The following is a 19,104-nucleotide window of genomic DNA, read 5'->3' as shown; positions in this document are numbered from 1 at the left end:
TTCATAATTTCACCCCCTTTTTCTTATGGAAAAAAAGTTAACTAAAATTGTCGGGTTCTATATTAAGTTTGGGCTTTCTAGAGGCCCACTAACATAATTAAACCTATGCCAACATTCACAGGATTCCCGAAAATTGGGGCGTTAGATTTCATCCATAGTCTCAAAATGATATTTGTTATAGTGAATATCCTTTTTAAACATAATAATTTATTTGAGACTGACTAGAACATAATGCATTAGTTCTTGCTTTGCTTCTTCGATAACAATGTATTAGCTCTTCTAGAGCCTTGAATTAATTTTATACTATGAAATATTAACACGTTTCATTATCACATTGAACATAGGGTAACAACATATTAGCTCTTCTAGAGCCTTAAATTAATTTTGTATCACCAAAGATTGGTTCGTTTATTACCAAACAAGAAAAATGCTTCTTATCCCTAAGGATAGTATACACTGTTTTATTGTCTTCGGGACATATGTTTCCTTTCCTTTAAGAAATATTAATTGAATAGTAAATTTTTTTATGTGCATGACAGGAACATAACCAACAACTTTTCATAAGCTATCTTTCTTTTTTGAAAGGTTATATTGACAATTCTTGTTGTTTTCTTATTTATCTTTGTATTTCCACTTTTAATGGTGAGAAGAATTATTACTAGTAAGATATCTAATATTAAGTAATTAGTTTCACAATCCACAAAAAAGGATGAAGTTCATACTTAATGTTTAGGTGTACGATAGGTATGCAACCAATGACTTTTCATACCACATCGATAACATAAGTTATATTCACTCATTAAAAGGTTTTCTTGGGAATCCTTATTCTTCCTTTATTACTCTGTACTTTTCCACTTCTGATGGTGAGAAAAACTAATATGGTCATCCCTTTCACGATTATTATAGTTCCACCTACCACGTCCATGATTACATCTTTCAGATTGATTATGTATTGTTGAATTGACTTTAGAAAATGGAACAGATCTAGTAGGATGGACTTCATGATTTTGATTAATAGCTTTTCCTTTTATTCAACCACAAGTAAACATTTAGAACATATCTTCAAATCTTTTTCATGATATTGCTACTGCAATAGCACATTTGAAACATGAAAAGTTAGAACAAATTCTCTATTAAGTTCTCATCAGTAATATTGGAGCACATTTGAAGCATGAAAAGTTAAAACAAATTCTCTAACAAGTTCTCATTAGTAGTATTCTCACATAATTTTAATTGAGGACTTATCCTGAATACTATAAAGTTAAACTCACAATTTTAAAATTTTACAACTTCAGGTACATCCAACCATAAGGGGTTTTAGATAAATTTATTATAATTTGGTGGTTATTTTTTCTCTTAAAATTATTCCACAATTCAAGTGGATATTAAATGGTCAAATATTTTGCTTTCAACTTTTCATGGGGATGATGACGAAAAATGTTAGATAATCATAGTCAATTCAATTTCTCATGTAAAGAATGTCTAAATTATCATTCTAACATGCATATCAAATCTTAAGCATTCAAGGATTGTGCATGATATAACGCAATAATCGATTCTTTATCATACCAAATATAAATTTTTCTCATTCATAATCTTAATACGAGAACCATTACAATGAATATCTTTTAGCATTAACAATCAATTAATAGGATTAGAAGTCATGATCAGGTGGTTAGTACAACTAATTCAGTTAACCAGTTGCTGCTACAATTATTCATCTTAATTTCCTATAAATAGTGAAATCTTCTATGTAATAGGTAGGTTTTTAGTTTTGTGACATAGATATTAAAATACTTTTCTCTTCTTTTTCATCTTCTTATATTACTTCTTAAAGCTTTCATCAGATATTGATATATTTGCTCTTCTGGAGCTTTTAACTAATTTTGTGCAACCAAATATTGTAATAGTATTGGTTTGTTTCAGTACCAAATAAAATAAATACTTTCAATCTATAAGGATAGTATTCATTGTTATATTGTCAACGAGGCATATATGGTTTTTCTTTAAAGAATATTAATAGAAACAAAAATATTTGGGCATACGACAAATATGTGACCTATGATCTTTCATATCACATTAATAAGATAAGTTATATCTACCCTTTAAATGGTTATCTTGAGAACTATCATTATTCTCTTGTTTATCACTATGTTTATAGATCTTTTGACGCAATGAAAGAACATTCATATTTGAGTGGTTAAGGAAGGATGTGTACAATAGCAAAGCCTAAGTTCAAGTGTTGGCAAGGTTATGGGATTTTTTTGTCAAAAGGTATCTTGAAATCTTTCTTTAGAAAAAAAAAAATCTAGAAAGGGATAGTGGATCTATGAAAATTAAGTATCGTATTGATAACATGTTATAAAATAAATAATAAAGAGGACAAAAAACAAAAGAAATAAGAGAACTCTGAATTTTATTGATCGATAAAGATGTTTATAATACTTCTCCAAAACCTATATATTTATGAACATAAGAAGTATAAACAATATGAAACTCTACTTCTAATAAACATTAGAATCCTAATGTATATCAAACTTATTTTGATATACATTCATTTAATAATAAAATATTTATTGTAAGAATTTGTTTGTTTGAGCATAAAAGTTATATAAAAATATTTATATAATTAAGTATACTTTATAAATTCTAATAAAAATAAAAAACATAATTATAAAACAAAAATAAATGGATTTTAACAAATATTTTAAATTTAACTAGGATGTTAAAAAAAGTCACTTTTTAGGCATTAAATTAAAATGTGTCATTTCTTTTTTTTAAATTTAATTAATGTCATTTACTTTCTAATATTAGATAAATTTTTCTTAATAATATTTTAATCTTAATTAGTGTTAATTAATTAAATAAATTAATATCAGAAAATAAAATAAAATAAACAAATAGTAAGAGTAATGTAAGGTTTATGGTTTATGGTTTATGGTTTTGTTTTTCAACTAAATTTATGATAGGTTAGAATTTAAAATTAAGATTTATAATTTTAGAAAAAAAGTTAGATTAAGATTTAGAGTGGTTTAGGATTTTAGAATCTTTAAAAAAAGTAGATCAAGAATGAAAAATAATAATAAAAGTTAATATGATGTTTATTGATGGATCATACTATTTAGGAGCTCTAGAATATATATATTATGTTATTATTAAAAGTAAAATTTTAAAATCATCCTGTTAAACTGTATAATAAATATATGGTGGCGTGCAGCATGAATTTTACTTAAATATCTGTTTCAAAATCAAAATTTCGAAAAGAAAAAGAAAAAGGCTCTATTAGGGATCAGAACCTGACGGTTTCAGGTTTTTTGTTCACTGGCTTTAACCCTTTACCTCTTCCGGTTTTCTGCTGCACTTGGTCTTGGATACTGTAAGTTGTAAGAGTAGTATCTAGTATGTTGGCCCATGCGCTTTTCGGTGGTTTGCCAAAGGGGAGGTTTTCATAGTTGTCAATTCCGCTCTTAGGGACCAGGAAGTTAGGTCTTATCTCAGTGTACGTTTATTGGATGAAACTTTGAAGTTCATCCTAATCCTTGAATTCTTATTGGTTTTTGTCAATTTGAAGGATTCCTCATGGTCCAGCTTAACGGCTTCTCGTTTTCTGTCTGAAATGTTGAGTAATACTGTTTTGTTGCTTTGTTTCCTTTCTCTCTCTACATATATTCAATTATTATATACTGTTAAAATTTAAAAAAAAAAAACTTAGATGTAAAAGGAAAAGTGTGAAGGGGTGAAGGAAGCGGTCCCCTCCATTGGAGGTTGCTTTTGGTTCTCATCATCTCATGTGGTTGCCATCAACTCTCTCGCCGTGCTGAGACATTCATTCTCCTCCATCGACACCTGTGACTTAACTTCAGCCATTGTTTTTAACAATCAGTGCTGAAAATGATTAGTCGGGTTTCAAAGAAACTTGAGCCATATATCTACGTGTATAACTACAAACAAATCTACGTGGTTTTTTCATTTTAAGTGATCGAGGTGAAAGTGCAATCGGTTTAAAAAACCATATATACTTATTCTTCATTGGTGTAGCCATCAAGCAATGAAAAATCCTTTTCAGTGCAAAGATAAATGCAGATAAATTCATTATTCCTGTCAAACATGTCACACTGTGTAAATCTTTATTTCCATTTCGGTAAGGTAACAAATAATATATATATATAGGTATATATGCATTGCAAGTGCAGGAACTTCACCCACTTTTAACTGTCCTGAACCAAGCTTCTGTTCTAAAAAAAATAGATCTAACTCAACATGCTTGAATTTAAAATATATTTGTAAAAACAACTACAGCACTCGAGTTATTACACCACAAAATAGGTTTATCATTAGCTGAAATTCTTAATTAACCTAATAAAGATTCAATCCATGTAATATCAGCAGTGGCATAAGCTACAGTTTGATATTGTGCCTCAATATCTGCTTGACAGAATTAAAATGAACATTTGAAGGGTTTTGCATATACTGACCAACTATTAACATCAAAAGCTAATCGGGTCTAGTGATAACTACATACCGTAGTGCTCCACTAATGCTTCTATAATCCATATCATTCTCAATCGTACTTGCATCATTCGCAAGAGATTCCAGCTACTTACCACGGGAGTAGGTAACCCATATGCACGGTCATGCCACTTTTCTTGAGAATGCCAATAACATATATTTCTTTCGCCGAAAAAATAAGCAGCCATCATACTTATAATTGATTTCTATCCCAAGAAAGTAATGAAGCTTGCCCAACTTTTTTAAGGAGAAAGCCACATTGAGACCATGGATAACTTCACTGACCTCATATATAATTATTGTCTCATGTAATAAAGATAATGCATTTGATAGAAGATGTTATGACTGTAAAAAACAGTGATGCATTAGACTTTGCTTCATGAAAACTAGCTGAGAGTAAGGAATATTTCAATTTGTCAAACCAAGCTCTTAGAGCTTGTTTGAGACCATAAGGAGTCTTCTTCAATTTGCACGCATGGAGGCTGTTCCATGCACACTTCCTCTGATAAATCACCATTTAAAAAACCATTCTTGATGTCAATTTGTTGTAATGGCCACCCCTTAGTGACTGCAATAGAAAGAATAATTCGAATAGTGGCTGGTTGGACAAGTCTAATTGTTTCTTGAAATCAAACCTAGCAACTTGCAAATGCCATTTTGCTACTAATCTTGCTTTATATCTAGCAATAGACACATCAACATTTCTCGAGATTTGGAAGATCTATTTGCAACTTACATGCTTTCTATATAATGAAGGTTCTAGCAACCAAGTATCATTATTAACCAAAGTATCAATTTCTCCTTTAGCAGCTTGTTTCCAGACAAGACTTTTCACCATCTGTTCTGATCATGTATGGATTGAGATTCACACTCAAGAAATGATTCTGTCACTACGGGAAATTGAGGAATCCGCAGCATTTATTAGTGGCGTTTGTCTAATAAATAAATGGATTAGTGGTGTTCCAAAAATAAATGCCCTTATATGTAACGATTAGCGGCGGTTGTGTTGTAAAAGCCGTGAATTTATGGACACTTGTGCTATAAACGTCGTGAATTTAGCAGTGATTATTATTGAAATGCCATTTAAATGGATAATAACATTTAATAATTAAAATATTTTAAATGAGTAATGGCATTTTTATAAATAAATGATTTTTTTTTACATTTAAAGGCATTTAATTACTTCAACACCATTAGATATTTATAAACAACCCAGATGAGCTTTCCTCTCTCAAATCCGAAAATACAATCGCTAATCAGCTACTCCTCAGGCTTCAGCCACTTGTCTTTGGTGCCGTCAGTTTAGAGGTGAACCCAAAACAATATTTTAGCAGGCTGAATAAAATTTTAATTCTTTATAGTTTATATTTTTATAATTTTTAAAGTATTAAATTAAATTTTTTTAATTTAAAAAACGGCTAAATGTAATTTTATCTTTATTAATTTAAAATTTAAAAAAATTAAATTTAAATGATAATTTTTTATTTTAGCGGTACCGAAACTCATGTCAACCCCTCTAAATCGTCGGTTAACATTGCTGACCAGCTGCTATTCTTGTCGTCCATTGCTTCAAAGTGCTCGACGCATTATTTTCGGTTCACGCGGGCTACTTAAGCAAAACTAACCGGTAAGAAATTTAGTTGAATTAAATAAAATCACTGCTTAATAATGTTATTAATAATGAGAATGCTTAATTTCTTGTGTCAAATAAATGAGAATGCTTATTCTGTTATTAGTAACGAAGGGCCGGATTTTGAGTTTCAAAATTACCCAATTATTTGTCTGTGTGTTTAAATTTAATTAATTCGATTTATCTAAAAATTCGTATATTATTTTACTTTCGATTGAACTAAAACTAACAAAATATTTAAAAAAACGATCTTTTGACTTTATTTATAACAATTTAATTAAACACAATTTCATATATATAAATATTAAATAATACAATTAATCGGTTGAATAGGAATTAAAATATAACTAGATAATATAAATATGATCATACGTCTTGAGTTTCCAATCGGAATCTCAAAAGTTTTAAAAGCCATGTTGTAGCCATTAAACCCAATCCATCAGCACTTTATTATTATTATTGAACCATTTTTAAAACTTTTTAACCAATTTCAATTTCTTTTTTCAGAAACACCGTATATGTTAGCGATCACGCTTCTTCTTGCGACCCGTTATTAAACGCCAAATAAAGAAAAAGCTATTGTTTCCTCTATTTGCTGTAGTATGTGTTAAAGACTTTTGGCTTGAATATCCCCATTTTTAGCTCTAGTCACCAAGGGATTAACGGATACAAGACTTTTTGTAACCTCAATTGGATGAAAGCTGGCATCAAGATGGATCATTTGAACCATTCATACAAACCCTAGGATTATTAAAAACATTCGAATCTCGAGAGCCTAATAGTGTAGATAGAGACGCTAGGACTGGGGATAGGTCTAACAAATCGTGTGGAGTAAGAGACTGTGGGTGAGGAAGAAATATGTAAATCATATGAAGTTGCAGGGTTTGGAGGTATAGAAAAGTCTGACACTTCTTGTGAGTCTACATGTGAAGGTGTTGACTTGGCACTAGTATGGGTCTCCGACAAATCACATGGTATGGAAGTAGTTGAGTTTTGAGCAAAATCTATTAAACTAGATGAGTTGGTATCTTCGGAAGAACTTACATGAGAAAACATTTTAAAGAATGAGAAAATTAAATTTATTTATTAAAATTGTAGTACGGTACAGTTATCATTATTGGGTTAAGAAAATAATTTAATTGAAAAAATTAATTAAATTTGATTTAATTAATTAAATAAAAAATATTTTAGAAATAAAAAAATTATTATTAAATTAAATAAGTTATATGAATAAATTAAATTACTGAAACACATATTATTCTACTCAATAAATGGAAAAGACCATAAATCTAGTATAACTGTAATTGGAAGACATTGAGTCTAAGAACAGAATGTGTGCCACCAGCCATATACTCTTTTAGAGGGAGTCAATGTTTTCTATTAAAATATTATTATTTTGTCCATTTTTATTTAAATAGAACTCTGTTGGATTTTCCCTGTAAATAGGGACTAAAGGCTAAGTCAAAAACACACACCTCACCAAATGTACTTATTTTGTTAAAATATAATGAAATTTATTTCTCAAATAAGTTCTATTTTAATGACTAATTGAGATTGAGTTAGGTTTTTTTTTACAGAGAGAGAATTAACTTTCCTATTCTATGATTAAGGTTATCATTGTGTGATTGGTTCATGAAATAGAGTTCATTCTTTAAGCAAATTGAGAGATTGAGAATAGTGAAAAAGATTGTGTTGATTGAAAACCAAGAATCTATGAGTCATGCTAAGTAAATAACATGTGTACTAAATTTGGCAAGTTTTTTTATTACTATAGATAACATAAAGGCCTGACTTTTATGAAATTTTGAAATTTTGCTGTGGGAACAAACACATTTTCAAAACTGATTTTTTCAACCATCACAATGAGTATTCCATTGTGTGTGTGCTGCTTTTTGTATAGAGTCCAAAAGGATTGATCCATGCATCTTTGTTGCTATCCTTGATAACTTAGGCTTAGTTTGGATGGACGGCGTGTTTACCTTCAGAGAGATTAAAAAACAACGATGATGAGATATAAGATGGGGTACTGCAGCGGTGAGATTAGAAACAAATGTGGGGGTGTATATTTGGATTCAAATGCATCTGTAACAGTGAGAATAGAAAATGACTATTAAGGATATTATATTAGAAATGATATATAATAGAAATTTTTTTAAATTATTTTACTTTTAATAAATTATTAAAAATATGTGAATTTATAAATTAATTTAATAAAATATTAAAATGTGTCCTCCAATATATACATGAATATTTAAATTAATTGTGTAATCAATTTAAATTATTTATTAGATAAAATGATAATTATTTTTAATTTTTTTATAGTTAGTTATTCTTTTATAACAAATAAGATTAAAAATAATAAGTGCTTAGGTTCCAAATTTGAAAACAAATAAGGTTGAGACAGAAATTAGTTTAACTTTTAAGGATAAAAAAGAAAAATAATAAATAAAAGTATGGATATTTTTGTCAATTAAAAATATTTTCTGTTTTATTGTGTTGGACTGGATGTAAAAGCTCCGGTCAATTTAAAGGCTACTAGTGTGATTGAAACCAATTTAACTGCACTTTTGAATGTCATCCAAACACTATATCAGTAAGGTTGGTAGGAATTTTTTATCCCAACTGCACCAAACTAGTGTTAATTGCTAAACCAAAGGAGGCCTTAGGTTTTAGTTTATACGAATGGTGTGTTTACTTCTAGTGAGGTTAAAAAATAACGGTGATGGTGAGATTAATTACTGTAGTTATGAGATTAGATACTGTAACAATGAGATTATAAGCAATAGTGGGATATGCCTTTGGATTCAAACGCAATTGTAATGTTGACGTGAAAATAAAAAATGACTATAAAAAAACATTAGGTTAGAAATGATATATCATAGAAGTTTTTAAAATAATTTTACTTTTATGAAATTACTAAAATATGTGAATTTATATATTATTATAAATATTTTAATTAATTATGTAATCAATTTAAGTTATTTATTAAATTAAATGATAATTATTTTTAATTATTTTTATAGTTAATTATCTTTTTATAAAAATAAAAATAAAAATAATGAGTGTTTAGGTTCTCAAATTTGAAAATAAATAAGGAGGAGATATAAATTAGTTTAACTTTGAAATATGAAAAAGAAAAATAATAAATAAAAGAATAGGTATTTTTTTGAGTTAAATTTTTTTTTTGTTTTATTGTGCTGGACTGAATGTAAAAGCTCCATTTAATTTAATGGTTGCCAAAGCGATTGAAGCCATTTTAACCCCACTGTTAAATGTCATCTAAACACTACATCAATAAGGTTGTTTGAGTGACGTTAATCACTATCCTTTTATTTAATTTTGTCATTAGCCTTGCAAACTGTCCCATTAGATATTTCTTGATGATCTTCTTGGGTTATTTGGGCCCTTTTATTCATAAGTTTTATGGGTATAATATAACAAGGATGCGTTCTAAAAATATAAAATTAAATTAATTTTATATTACTATAAGTTTATGTATATAAATTGTTGACGAGGCTTTGAATTATGTATAAAGAGGAACCTAAATGAACTTTAAGCTATTAACTTTAAATTTAACTATCAATCAAAACTTATCAATGATGTTCTAATTCCTAATTTCATTTTGTGTAAATTTATGTATTATCGAATTAGTGAAATGTTTTGGCTTTAAAATGAAACGATATTTAGATTTTCTTTTAAATATTTATATTTCACTTTAGTTCCTGTAAATATTTTAACGGGAAAAGATCCATTTACACCGATATAAAATTAAAGTAATTTTCATTATTTCGTAATTTTTTATATGATCCATATTTTATAATTCAATTGTTATATTTATTAATAATTATTATATTTGTCATGCACCTAAAATTTTAAATTAATTTAATATTTTTATCATATAAAATTAAAAGATAGCATATTAATATCTTGAATGATTAATTTTTACAAAAAAAAAGTTAAAGAGTTTTATCTTAAACCAACCTTGAAATAAGTTTACATTGGTGCAAGTAGATGATGTAAAACTATAAAAAAAACTGTGGAATACGAGGGTGGGATTGTTAAAACTATAAATAGCTTTACTTAAAAGAAAGCATGTAATGTTGGTTGAGTCTTAGTTCGGTTGATATTAGTATTAATATTGTTATCAGTGCAGGAAAACGTAAATTCGAGCATATTGAATTGTGTTTATCTTCTTATTTAAGAATTGATATAAATAATTTTAAATATTATATCAACTTAGAAACGTCCAATACATTCATAATTAAATTAGATTTAAAAAAACAAGACATGTAAGCAAATTCCTAACAGCTCATAACTCATTAAATTATTCTGGTTGAATAAAAATGATTATAAATGGAATAAATATCTCATGGATTGACCCTAAAGGATATAGCAAGATTTATTCTTAAAATTCTATGTTCTTTTTCTTTAATTGAATTTGGAACAAAGTTAAAAAAGTTATGCCTTCCTGATTGAAATGGAATAAGCAGAGAAATAGATTCTTTCACTTTCACCTCTAAGTTCTAACACACATCAGACATACATACACATTCAAGAACACAAGTGAGAGGTCAATAATCTATATCATTAATTATTCTCTTCATCCAGTTTTGTATAACAGTCATACTAATTCAATCGAAAAAATTATAAATTTTTTTTTAGATAAAACACGATAGCAAATATATATATATATATAAACAATTATTTATATAAAATAAAATAAATAATTTGTATTTAAAATATTAAATACAAAAAATTAATAAACAAGATTTAGAAAACTAAAATCGAATAAAGAATCGAATTTTACTAGATGTTAAGGCCTGTTTTACACAATTTCCTCAATACAGATTCAACCGCTCTTACGGTATTTGGAGAAACATTAGAAGACTGTCTCTCAGGATACAACAACATAATGATCGAAGCAGTAGCACATTTACAGAAATCAACGAACAAACCTTACTTTTTTCTATCACTAGAACATTTGAAAATATTAAAAGGAAAAGAGAAAAATTTTCAAGAGTAAAATAAACTCAATTTTTTAAGAGATTTTCAGTGTAAAAAATTTGAATTCAACTTTGTCTTATAGATCCCAGCAACAATGGGCTTGATTTTGCATCTCATTGTACACAAGGCAAGATTTTAAGTTTAATCATCCAAACACTTTATAAATGAGTTCTTATATATAAACACATCTTACACATGGTATTTAATCAATGTGAGATCTAATTTTTTTTTCCTCAACAATATTCACAAGTAGCTTATTTTGAGCATTAATTTCTCATTTATCACTTAACCATTTTGAGCATATATTATACCGTTGTAAAGGTCTCATAGAGTAGAATATAAAACTATAATTTTGTGATTTAACTCTCAACCTTTACCAATTGAGAATATGCTTCAATGTTTTCAAATATTACAAATTTTCCAACAAGATCAAAGTCACATTACAGAATCAGATGCCAAATAAATAAATAAATAATCAATAAACTAATCTGCAGTTCAACCATTATTCCTTTTCAATTTCAAAAAGTTCCCATCATCCTTGGCTTTTAACATAAAGTTTTCTAACTTGTTCAAAACACCCCATTCTTCTCGTTATTGAGAAAACCCCTCTACCGGCTTCATGACAGAAAGGGTAAGTTCCATTTTCCTCTATCAACACCTTTCATCGAAAATAATCGAATTTCCTTTTTGATGTTTTATTTTATTTTATTTTCTCCACTTATATTTAAATGTTTGTGCAAACATGCATGGATCAGTTCTGCTGCATGGTAATGAGGATCAACATTGACTGCAATGGTTGTTACAGAAAAGTAAGAAGAGCCCTTCTTGAAACCCAAGGTCAGATGAAATATTCTCGTTATACTCATCAGCAAAACGTTTTGTTTGATTGTTTTTTACATATGTTCCTGATGAAATGCAGAGTTGGATACTCATTTGATAGAGATGAAACAGAGCAAGGTAAGCGTTTGTGGGAAATTTAAACCCCAAGAGATAGCGATTAAAATAAGGAAGAAGACGAATCGTAGAGTGGAGATATTGGAAATACAAGAATTTAGCATCAATAATGGACAAAGTCATGAGGAGAAGCCATTGATGATCTCTTCTTCTTGGAATCTTGAATCCAACCAAAATCTATTTGCAACATGTACATGATAATTATACATGTATAGAAACAAAATAAGATTATTTGGTAGCTGTGATCGAGTGAGAATTAACTTGTTTTGTCTTTGCTTGATTAGCCAAAAAGTGAAAAATTGAAAGGAGGGGTAGAAAAGTGAAAAAAAATTAAATATACTTGCTGGGAGAGAAAAGTGAGAGCAGAGAAAATATATGAGATTATTATTTTTATCTTAAAAGCATAAAAATCAATCATTTCAACTTGGAATGATAAGAAAAGTGAGAATATACATAGTCCTAAGTTAATTTAAAACAATGCATTTTTCAAAAATTCTATTTTCTTTTCTCTTATTTTTTAACTCTACCAAATACTAAACGGAAAGAAAATAATTTTTCTTTTAATATTTATAGTTTTTCCACAAAACACATTTATAAAAATAAAAATTATATATTCTTCTATCCGCTCCGCTAAGTAAAGCCTTACGGTACGTTTGGTTCACTGTAATGGAATAGGGCTGTAATTGAATAGAGCTGTAATGGAATAGAGCTGTAATCAGTAATTCAACTGTTTGATTGAATGGAATGGAATAGAGCTGTAATAGAATTCTTATGTTTGGTTGAATGGAATGATGTTGTAACAGCATAAGAAAAAAGGCTAAAATGACCAAAGTACCCTTAACAGAATTTTTGTTAGTAGATGATTATTGTTATTAAATTTTAATAAGATTATTGATACATATATTTTAATAAAAATAAAATAAATAATTTAATCATATTTAATATAATTATTAAATATAATTTAATAAAATAATATATATTTTAATAACATTATTAATATAATTATTAATAATATTTAATAATAATTTTAATATAAAATTATTATTAAGAACATTTCAATGCCTAATATATTTGTTTTAATCTAGCCTTTCACCTGTTGTCTTAGGTCACAATTGCCAATATAAAAAATGAGTTTAGCATATCATATGATTATTGTTATTATTATTAAATTTTAATAAGATTATTATTAAAATAATTTAATAAAATAATAAATAATTTAATCATATTTTAACATGATTATTACTAAATATAATTTAATAAAATTCTTTATATAATTATTATTAAATGAATTAAAAATCATAATATATAATAGTATAAAAATAATATATAATCTACTTTATTATTTTTAAACTGCACTACATAATGTGCTAAAATATCATAAGTGAAACAAATAATTTGATTATTCTACAATAAAAAGTAAAATATAAGAAGTAATAAATAACTTGAGAATCATATTTCACATCCAAACATAATATTCATATATTAACAAAAAGTGACATGATTTCATTAGTTTATATGTCATAATCCATATGTTATAAAATTTTACAACCTCAAAAAGTTACAACATTGTAATGACATTCTATCATGTCATTATACCATCCAACTATTACAAACACAAAAAGTTACCAAAATATCATCAACACAACTATGATTTTTTAATGGTCAGTAAGAAATCTTCTGACCCATCCCAATCGCACAGAAGAAGGTAAACTAAAGAAAATGAGCATTTGCGTTGGATTATCTGGAATTTTGCTCAATGCGCGATAGCGCTCATCCTCAGTTAAACCTTCTACCTCACATAACGTTGGATATAATTTTAGAGCACTTTCTTGAAGTGTCATTTTTGACCTTTGTTGAATTAGCACATCGGAGGCAATACTCCTACTGATTTCAACACCAACGGTCTCGATCTTTTCCGCTAATAAAGTGGCAGCGTCATTAAATGAAGTAGGTGAAATATGATCACTTGCATCAGAAGTCTTTTTCTTCTTCTTTGAAAATGTGGAATCACCTTGGTTTATAGCCGGTTGTTGTTGTGTGCCTGAAAGATCCATGTCATCCAAAGAAACATCAGCTTCGCATCCATGGAAATCATTTCTTTCTTCATGAGTATTTGTAGTAGCTACATCCTCAGCATCTATTTCTTCAATAATATCAGCGGCTGTTTGAGCATCTTTCCCAGTGGCTCGATCTTTTGCGTAGATGGCTGTAAGTTGGTCATAATAAGGGAAACTACGATGTTTGAATTGAGCGGCTTCTTTATGGCTCTGAAAAAAGAAGAATTCATAGTAGATATAAGTTTGGTCAAGTTAAGATAATAAAGACTTGAAATAATTCTTACATTTATATATGAGTTCCACACCGCATCTTCAGCAACAATAAGCTGCCTATGCTCATCCCAACCAAAACCGCTATTGTTTTTTCCGCTGAGCATGTCATAAGCGATTGGCCAATCCCTTTTCAATGTCTTAATCCTCGATTCAAGATTAGGTTTAGCCTTCAACTTGGCATCGGGTAAAACTTTTTCTAACATTTTTTCCAACTCATTTAAATAATCGGCTTTAAATCTCGTATCAGCATTAAAGGTTCCAACATTGTGCAAGTCGACCATACAGGCAACCAACGCAGCATCTTCTTCTGAAAGCCATTTCCTTTTGGTTCCTCGAGAATTTTGGGAAAAAACACTTGCTTGTGAAAAACCTGACATAATTATCTTAAGGAAAAAAAATTAAACATAAGTTCAATATTATGAATCAAAAAGTGAACACTTTATAAAATTATAACACATGATGAATCAATACAAAATAATTTATAATTCAACAAGTCTAGTACAATACAAAAAAATAATTCAAACATCATCAAAGTTTCATAAACTAGATTCATGAAATAACATAAACAAATTGACGTTTACTACTTTTACCCTAAACCTAACTAATTTGTAGATGCTTGCCATTCATCGAACATTTGGTTGGCTAGTTCCATCCTCCAAGTAGCCCATGCATCTGATGGATGAATATTTACGATATTCGAATCATCGTCATTTATCACATTACTAGGTAATCCTTCTCCCAACTCTGCTTCAATAGGATCAAGACTCATATAGGTTCGAATAAAATTATGGAGCAAACAACAGGCAATAATGATTCTATTGTGCACCATCACAGGATAAAACGATGGACTTCTAAGTATTCCCCATCTAAGTTTTAATAACCCAAAGCATCTTTCAATAACATTACGCGCTGAAGCATGTTTCATATTGAAAAATTCTTCTAGAGAACTTGGCTGGTAACCCTGACGCCACTCATTCAAATGATATCTTTGTCCCCTAAAAGGTGCAAGAAATCCCTCACAATTTGTGTATCCAGCATCAACTAGATAATAGCAACCTATAAAAAAAACTATTTGTCATGATTAATTTCCCAAAAAAGTATGATCTTAAAGATTCATTCAAAGTCCTTTAATTTTGCACTTTACCATGAGGAACTTTTAATCCATGTCTCCTACTAATGGCATCTCGAAGAACCCTTCCATCTGCAACAGAACCTTCCCAACCAGGAAGAGCATAAACAAAATGCATATCAGGTGTACAAACACCTAACATATTTGTTGCTATGTCACCTTTTCGCGTTCGATATCTAGGTTTATCAACTGTTGGAACCCTAATCTTGATGTGGGTTCCATCTAAAGCACCTAAACAATTCTACATCACATGTATAAAACCTCGAGTTAGGATACTAGGTTTAAATCTAACTTAACTAAATTATGTACGAGCTATATATAGAACTCACTCCAATACCTTGAACCATTTCCACCTTGGGTCTGTAGAATTAGCTGTAATTGGCTCTGGCTTTTTAAATAGCACATCTTGTAAGCGTATGACAGCATTTAAAACATTGTGAAATGATCTGCTAACGGTTTCCCCAGACCTATTAAAGTGATGCTTGATAACTCGATTTTTAAGATGATGAGAAATGATATGTAAAAACATTGCCACTTGCTCATCAATAAGCATGTTCCTTGAAGACTTCAATCCCCCTAAAGTTTGTAACATCTCACATAGTTTAAAAAAGGTAGTTCTATTCATCCTAACTTGTTCAATACAGGTCTCGTCACTAGCATATACAAGTCTTTTCACATAATCTCGTTTTGCATAAAAATCTAAAATATAGGATCTAATCCTTGGTCTATAAGTATGTAAGCTATGGATGGCACCCAATGTAAGTAAGAACCAACTTGCAACTGTACACATTTGCAACCATATTGTCACTGCAAGACCAATTCTTTTACGCCTTACACTTTGTACTATTAAAGGCAGACGAGCCATTACTGCAAGATATTAAAGTGTTACATATCTTCAAATCATAGTAAAAGGTCACATTTCTTCAATACTAATTTTAATAAAAGTAAAAAAAAAATCAAAGAATTTAATTGATTAAAGAACTTACAGTAGTTTAGTGAGTACAAGAAGCTCAACTGTGAGTAGAGGAAGCAATCAAGCAAGCCAAATAAGAAAAGGAAGTAATAACGCACTGTCAAAGAAAAATGAACAATACATATTTATCAAATTTCATTCAACAAAATCAACTCTTTGTTTAGCAAATAATAATATCTTGAACATTAAAAGAGAAATTAATAATGAGCATCTAATCTTGAAATACATCAACATCCAAATTACAAAATTTCAAACTTTGATTTTTAAAATCATTACTATTATTTGAAGGGTTGATTAATTCATATTCATCCATAAACTAGATTCCAACTTAACGGTACAATTTAATTTAATGTGGTTTAACAAAGTAGTATTAGTCTCAACATTGTGATAATTGATTTGCTATAAGAACTTCGGGGGTTATTTTTATTTTTAATAAGATGTAACCGCTGAAGACTAAAATTGAGATTATACTAAAATATATAACTTTATTTTCTTTACCTAAAATTGAGACATGAAAGGATGTAATCCTTGAAAATGTACAACTGTAAGAAAAGTAAATATAGTCTATACATATTGGTAAGAAAGGTCAAAGTCAAAGATTATCTCAACAAGAAAGTATAATATGAAGCTTTTACAAAGTATATTAGTAAAAGTTCGAATACAAAATTCTCAACATACCATCAATCATATAGAGTGTTTTATTTCGCAGTTCAAGATCTTCAATTCCTATAAAGTGTTTTATTCAACAGTTCATATTGAGCTGACAAGCATTGTAAATATTTATTATTCTTTTAAAAAAAAGCCTTTATCTCCTCACTTATAATTTCAGCCATGGGACCATTCAAATACCATAATACAAATATATTACCCTTTCTCATAGGTTTAATTATAGAAATTATATAAATATATTATATTTAATTTTTTAATATGATAATAAATAATAGTTTAATTTTTTTAATGAGATTTAGTAGAAAATAAACTTATGTTGACATACATGTATCAGTTTTAACCGTAAAAATAATAAAATTTTTAATAAAATGATTAATTTACAATTTAATCTAACATGCAAAAATTAATTAATTTATTTTTTTAAATAAAAAATAAAATACAATCCGATTATTAATATAACATCTTTTATAATATTTTTACCATTCATTTCCCTCTTATTTTTACTTGTTTTAAAAAGAATAAAAACAATTGACCAATCTCAAAATCTCAAAGTAACTTTGTAATAAGAATCAAGACAGTCAAAGTTTGTACAGACTTCACTCTCAGCCCACCACTTGTTTGAAGGTTGTTTCTTCCACTTTTATTAATGACCCTAATAATATAACAGGTTAAGTTGTTCTGTTAAATTAATTCGTATAATGATTTTCCATAGAAAATTCGTATTAAGATGAATATGAATTCGTATAATAATGTACCCTAAAAAGAACAAACTTTCCCCTAATGATTTTCCCTAGAAAATTCAAGGCAAAAATAGTCAATTCCATCAACTTAAAGACAATCCCCCAAAAAAAAGAACATGCTAACACCATATAAGTATAAATAGTCATGCTAGGAGGAGCATCGACCGCCGGGGAGCAGTTAAAGAAACCATGTGGCTGCATTGCAGATACCAATGGTTAACTTCTACATCACGCTTCTGTCAACCAAGCTGTAAACTTACTATGTTGTGAACTGAACAGTTACTAACGCTGCTAAAAAGAAAAGTGAACTGAACAGGCTTGAAATGCATGATCCGGACTTGCGCTCCTCTTCTAAGAGTTGGGATACATACGAAAGCACAAATACTAGAATTTTGAGCAGGCTGTCTACGTCAAGCATTTTGTTTAACATGCAAGCCTACCACGATAGCGATTTGTGTCTAAAGGGGACAATGTGTAGACAACATCTTAAAAAAAAACAGACGATGGAAAACTTTTCGAGTCCATAATAAGATCCTATATATCACATTTCGGTAACTAAAAGCTAGTAAATTAAAAGCAATAAACTTGTATGAGATGGAGTAACCTTTAACTTTGATATCGTTATGAAAATGATGAATTAACAGAAAAGGAAAAAGAATGTTAATATATTCTATAATGATGAAGCAATTAAGTGATGCAAAGAGTGAATGTTATTAGGATGAGTGTATACCGTAAGCATAAAGCCAATGCGATCAACCAGTTAAGAGAAAGAGGAACCAATTAGGCAATCCAGAAATGGACAAGAATTTTTTTTAATAATAACTGAATATGGATCATTCTACCACTCCAAATATAAAATAATAAGTTCAAATTTTAAGTTTTTGTAGCAACACTTACCAAAATATTTTAACCAGATTGGTTATGGAACATAACTTAAGCGAAAAGAAAAGGGTGGGTGATATTTATATTCAAACTTATATGGAGCAAAACAGTTTGTTACAAAAATGGCATGCGTGTTTCCCTGCCATGGATGCATCCAAACTAAATCCACATCACATTTCCAATGGCTTACAGAGACTCCATAATAGGGTGGGTGTAGTCTTAAGGATGAAACTTTTCTATGACTCAGATTTCCCACAAATTCACCCCCACTATTGCGCGGAACA

At 28.8% G+C, this 19,104-nt stretch overlaps 2 protein-coding genes across 2 annotated transcripts; one reads left to right on the top strand and one right to left on the bottom strand.

Moving 5' to 3' along the window:
• Positions 1 to 11,640: 11,640 nt before the first annotated feature.
• On the top strand, positions 11,641 to 12,353 carry LOC107939614 (heavy metal-associated isoprenylated plant protein 25). The gene is made up of 3 exons (XM_016872957.2): positions 11,641 to 11,774; positions 11,899 to 11,980; positions 12,063 to 12,353. The coding sequence occupies exons 1-3, from the start codon at positions 11,763 to 11,765 to the stop codon at positions 12,293 to 12,295; spliced, it is 327 nt and encodes a 108-aa protein (XP_016728446.1). The 5' UTR covers positions 11,641 to 11,762; the 3' UTR covers positions 12,296 to 12,353.
• A 1,399-nt stretch (positions 12,354 to 13,752) lies between these two features.
• On the bottom strand, positions 13,753 to 14,804 carry LOC121205997 (uncharacterized). Its single transcript, XM_041076146.1, has 2 exons — positions 14,619 to 14,804; positions 13,753 to 14,364 (listed from the first exon to the last, which is right to left on the bottom strand). The coding sequence occupies exons 1-2, from the start codon at positions 14,802 to 14,804 to the stop codon at positions 13,753 to 13,755; spliced, it is 798 nt and encodes a 265-aa protein (XP_040932080.1).
• Between the last annotated feature and the right edge of the window lie 4,300 nt (positions 14,805 to 19,104).

The sequence above is a fragment of the Gossypium hirsutum genome, chromosome A09, assembly GCF_007990345.1.
Source record: "Gossypium hirsutum isolate 1008001.06 chromosome A09, Gossypium_hirsutum_v2.1, whole genome shotgun sequence".
NCBI classification, from domain to species: Eukaryota; Viridiplantae; Streptophyta; class Magnoliopsida; order Malvales; family Malvaceae; genus Gossypium; species Gossypium hirsutum.
Note: the sequence above shows the minus strand (reverse complement) of the source record. Positions and strands in the feature narration are given on the sequence as shown.

What these genes read in the sequence shown, in the direction of transcription:
- LOC107939614 (XM_016872957.2), top strand. An exon ending in AGCCCTTCTTGAAACCCAAG is followed by an intron (nt 11,981 to 12,062) that starts GTCAGATGAAAT and finishes GATGAAATGCAG; the next exon opens with AGTTGGATACTCATTTGATA.
- LOC121205997 (XM_041076146.1), bottom strand. Translation starts at nt 14,804, where the DNA reads ATGTCAGGTTTTTCACAAGCAAGTGTTTTTTCCCAAAATTCTCGAGGA. An exon ending in TGGAAAAAATGTTAGAAAAA is followed by an intron (nt 14,365 to 14,618) that starts GTTTTACCCGAT and finishes TTCTTTTTTCAG; the next exon opens with AGCCATAAAGAAGCCGCTCA.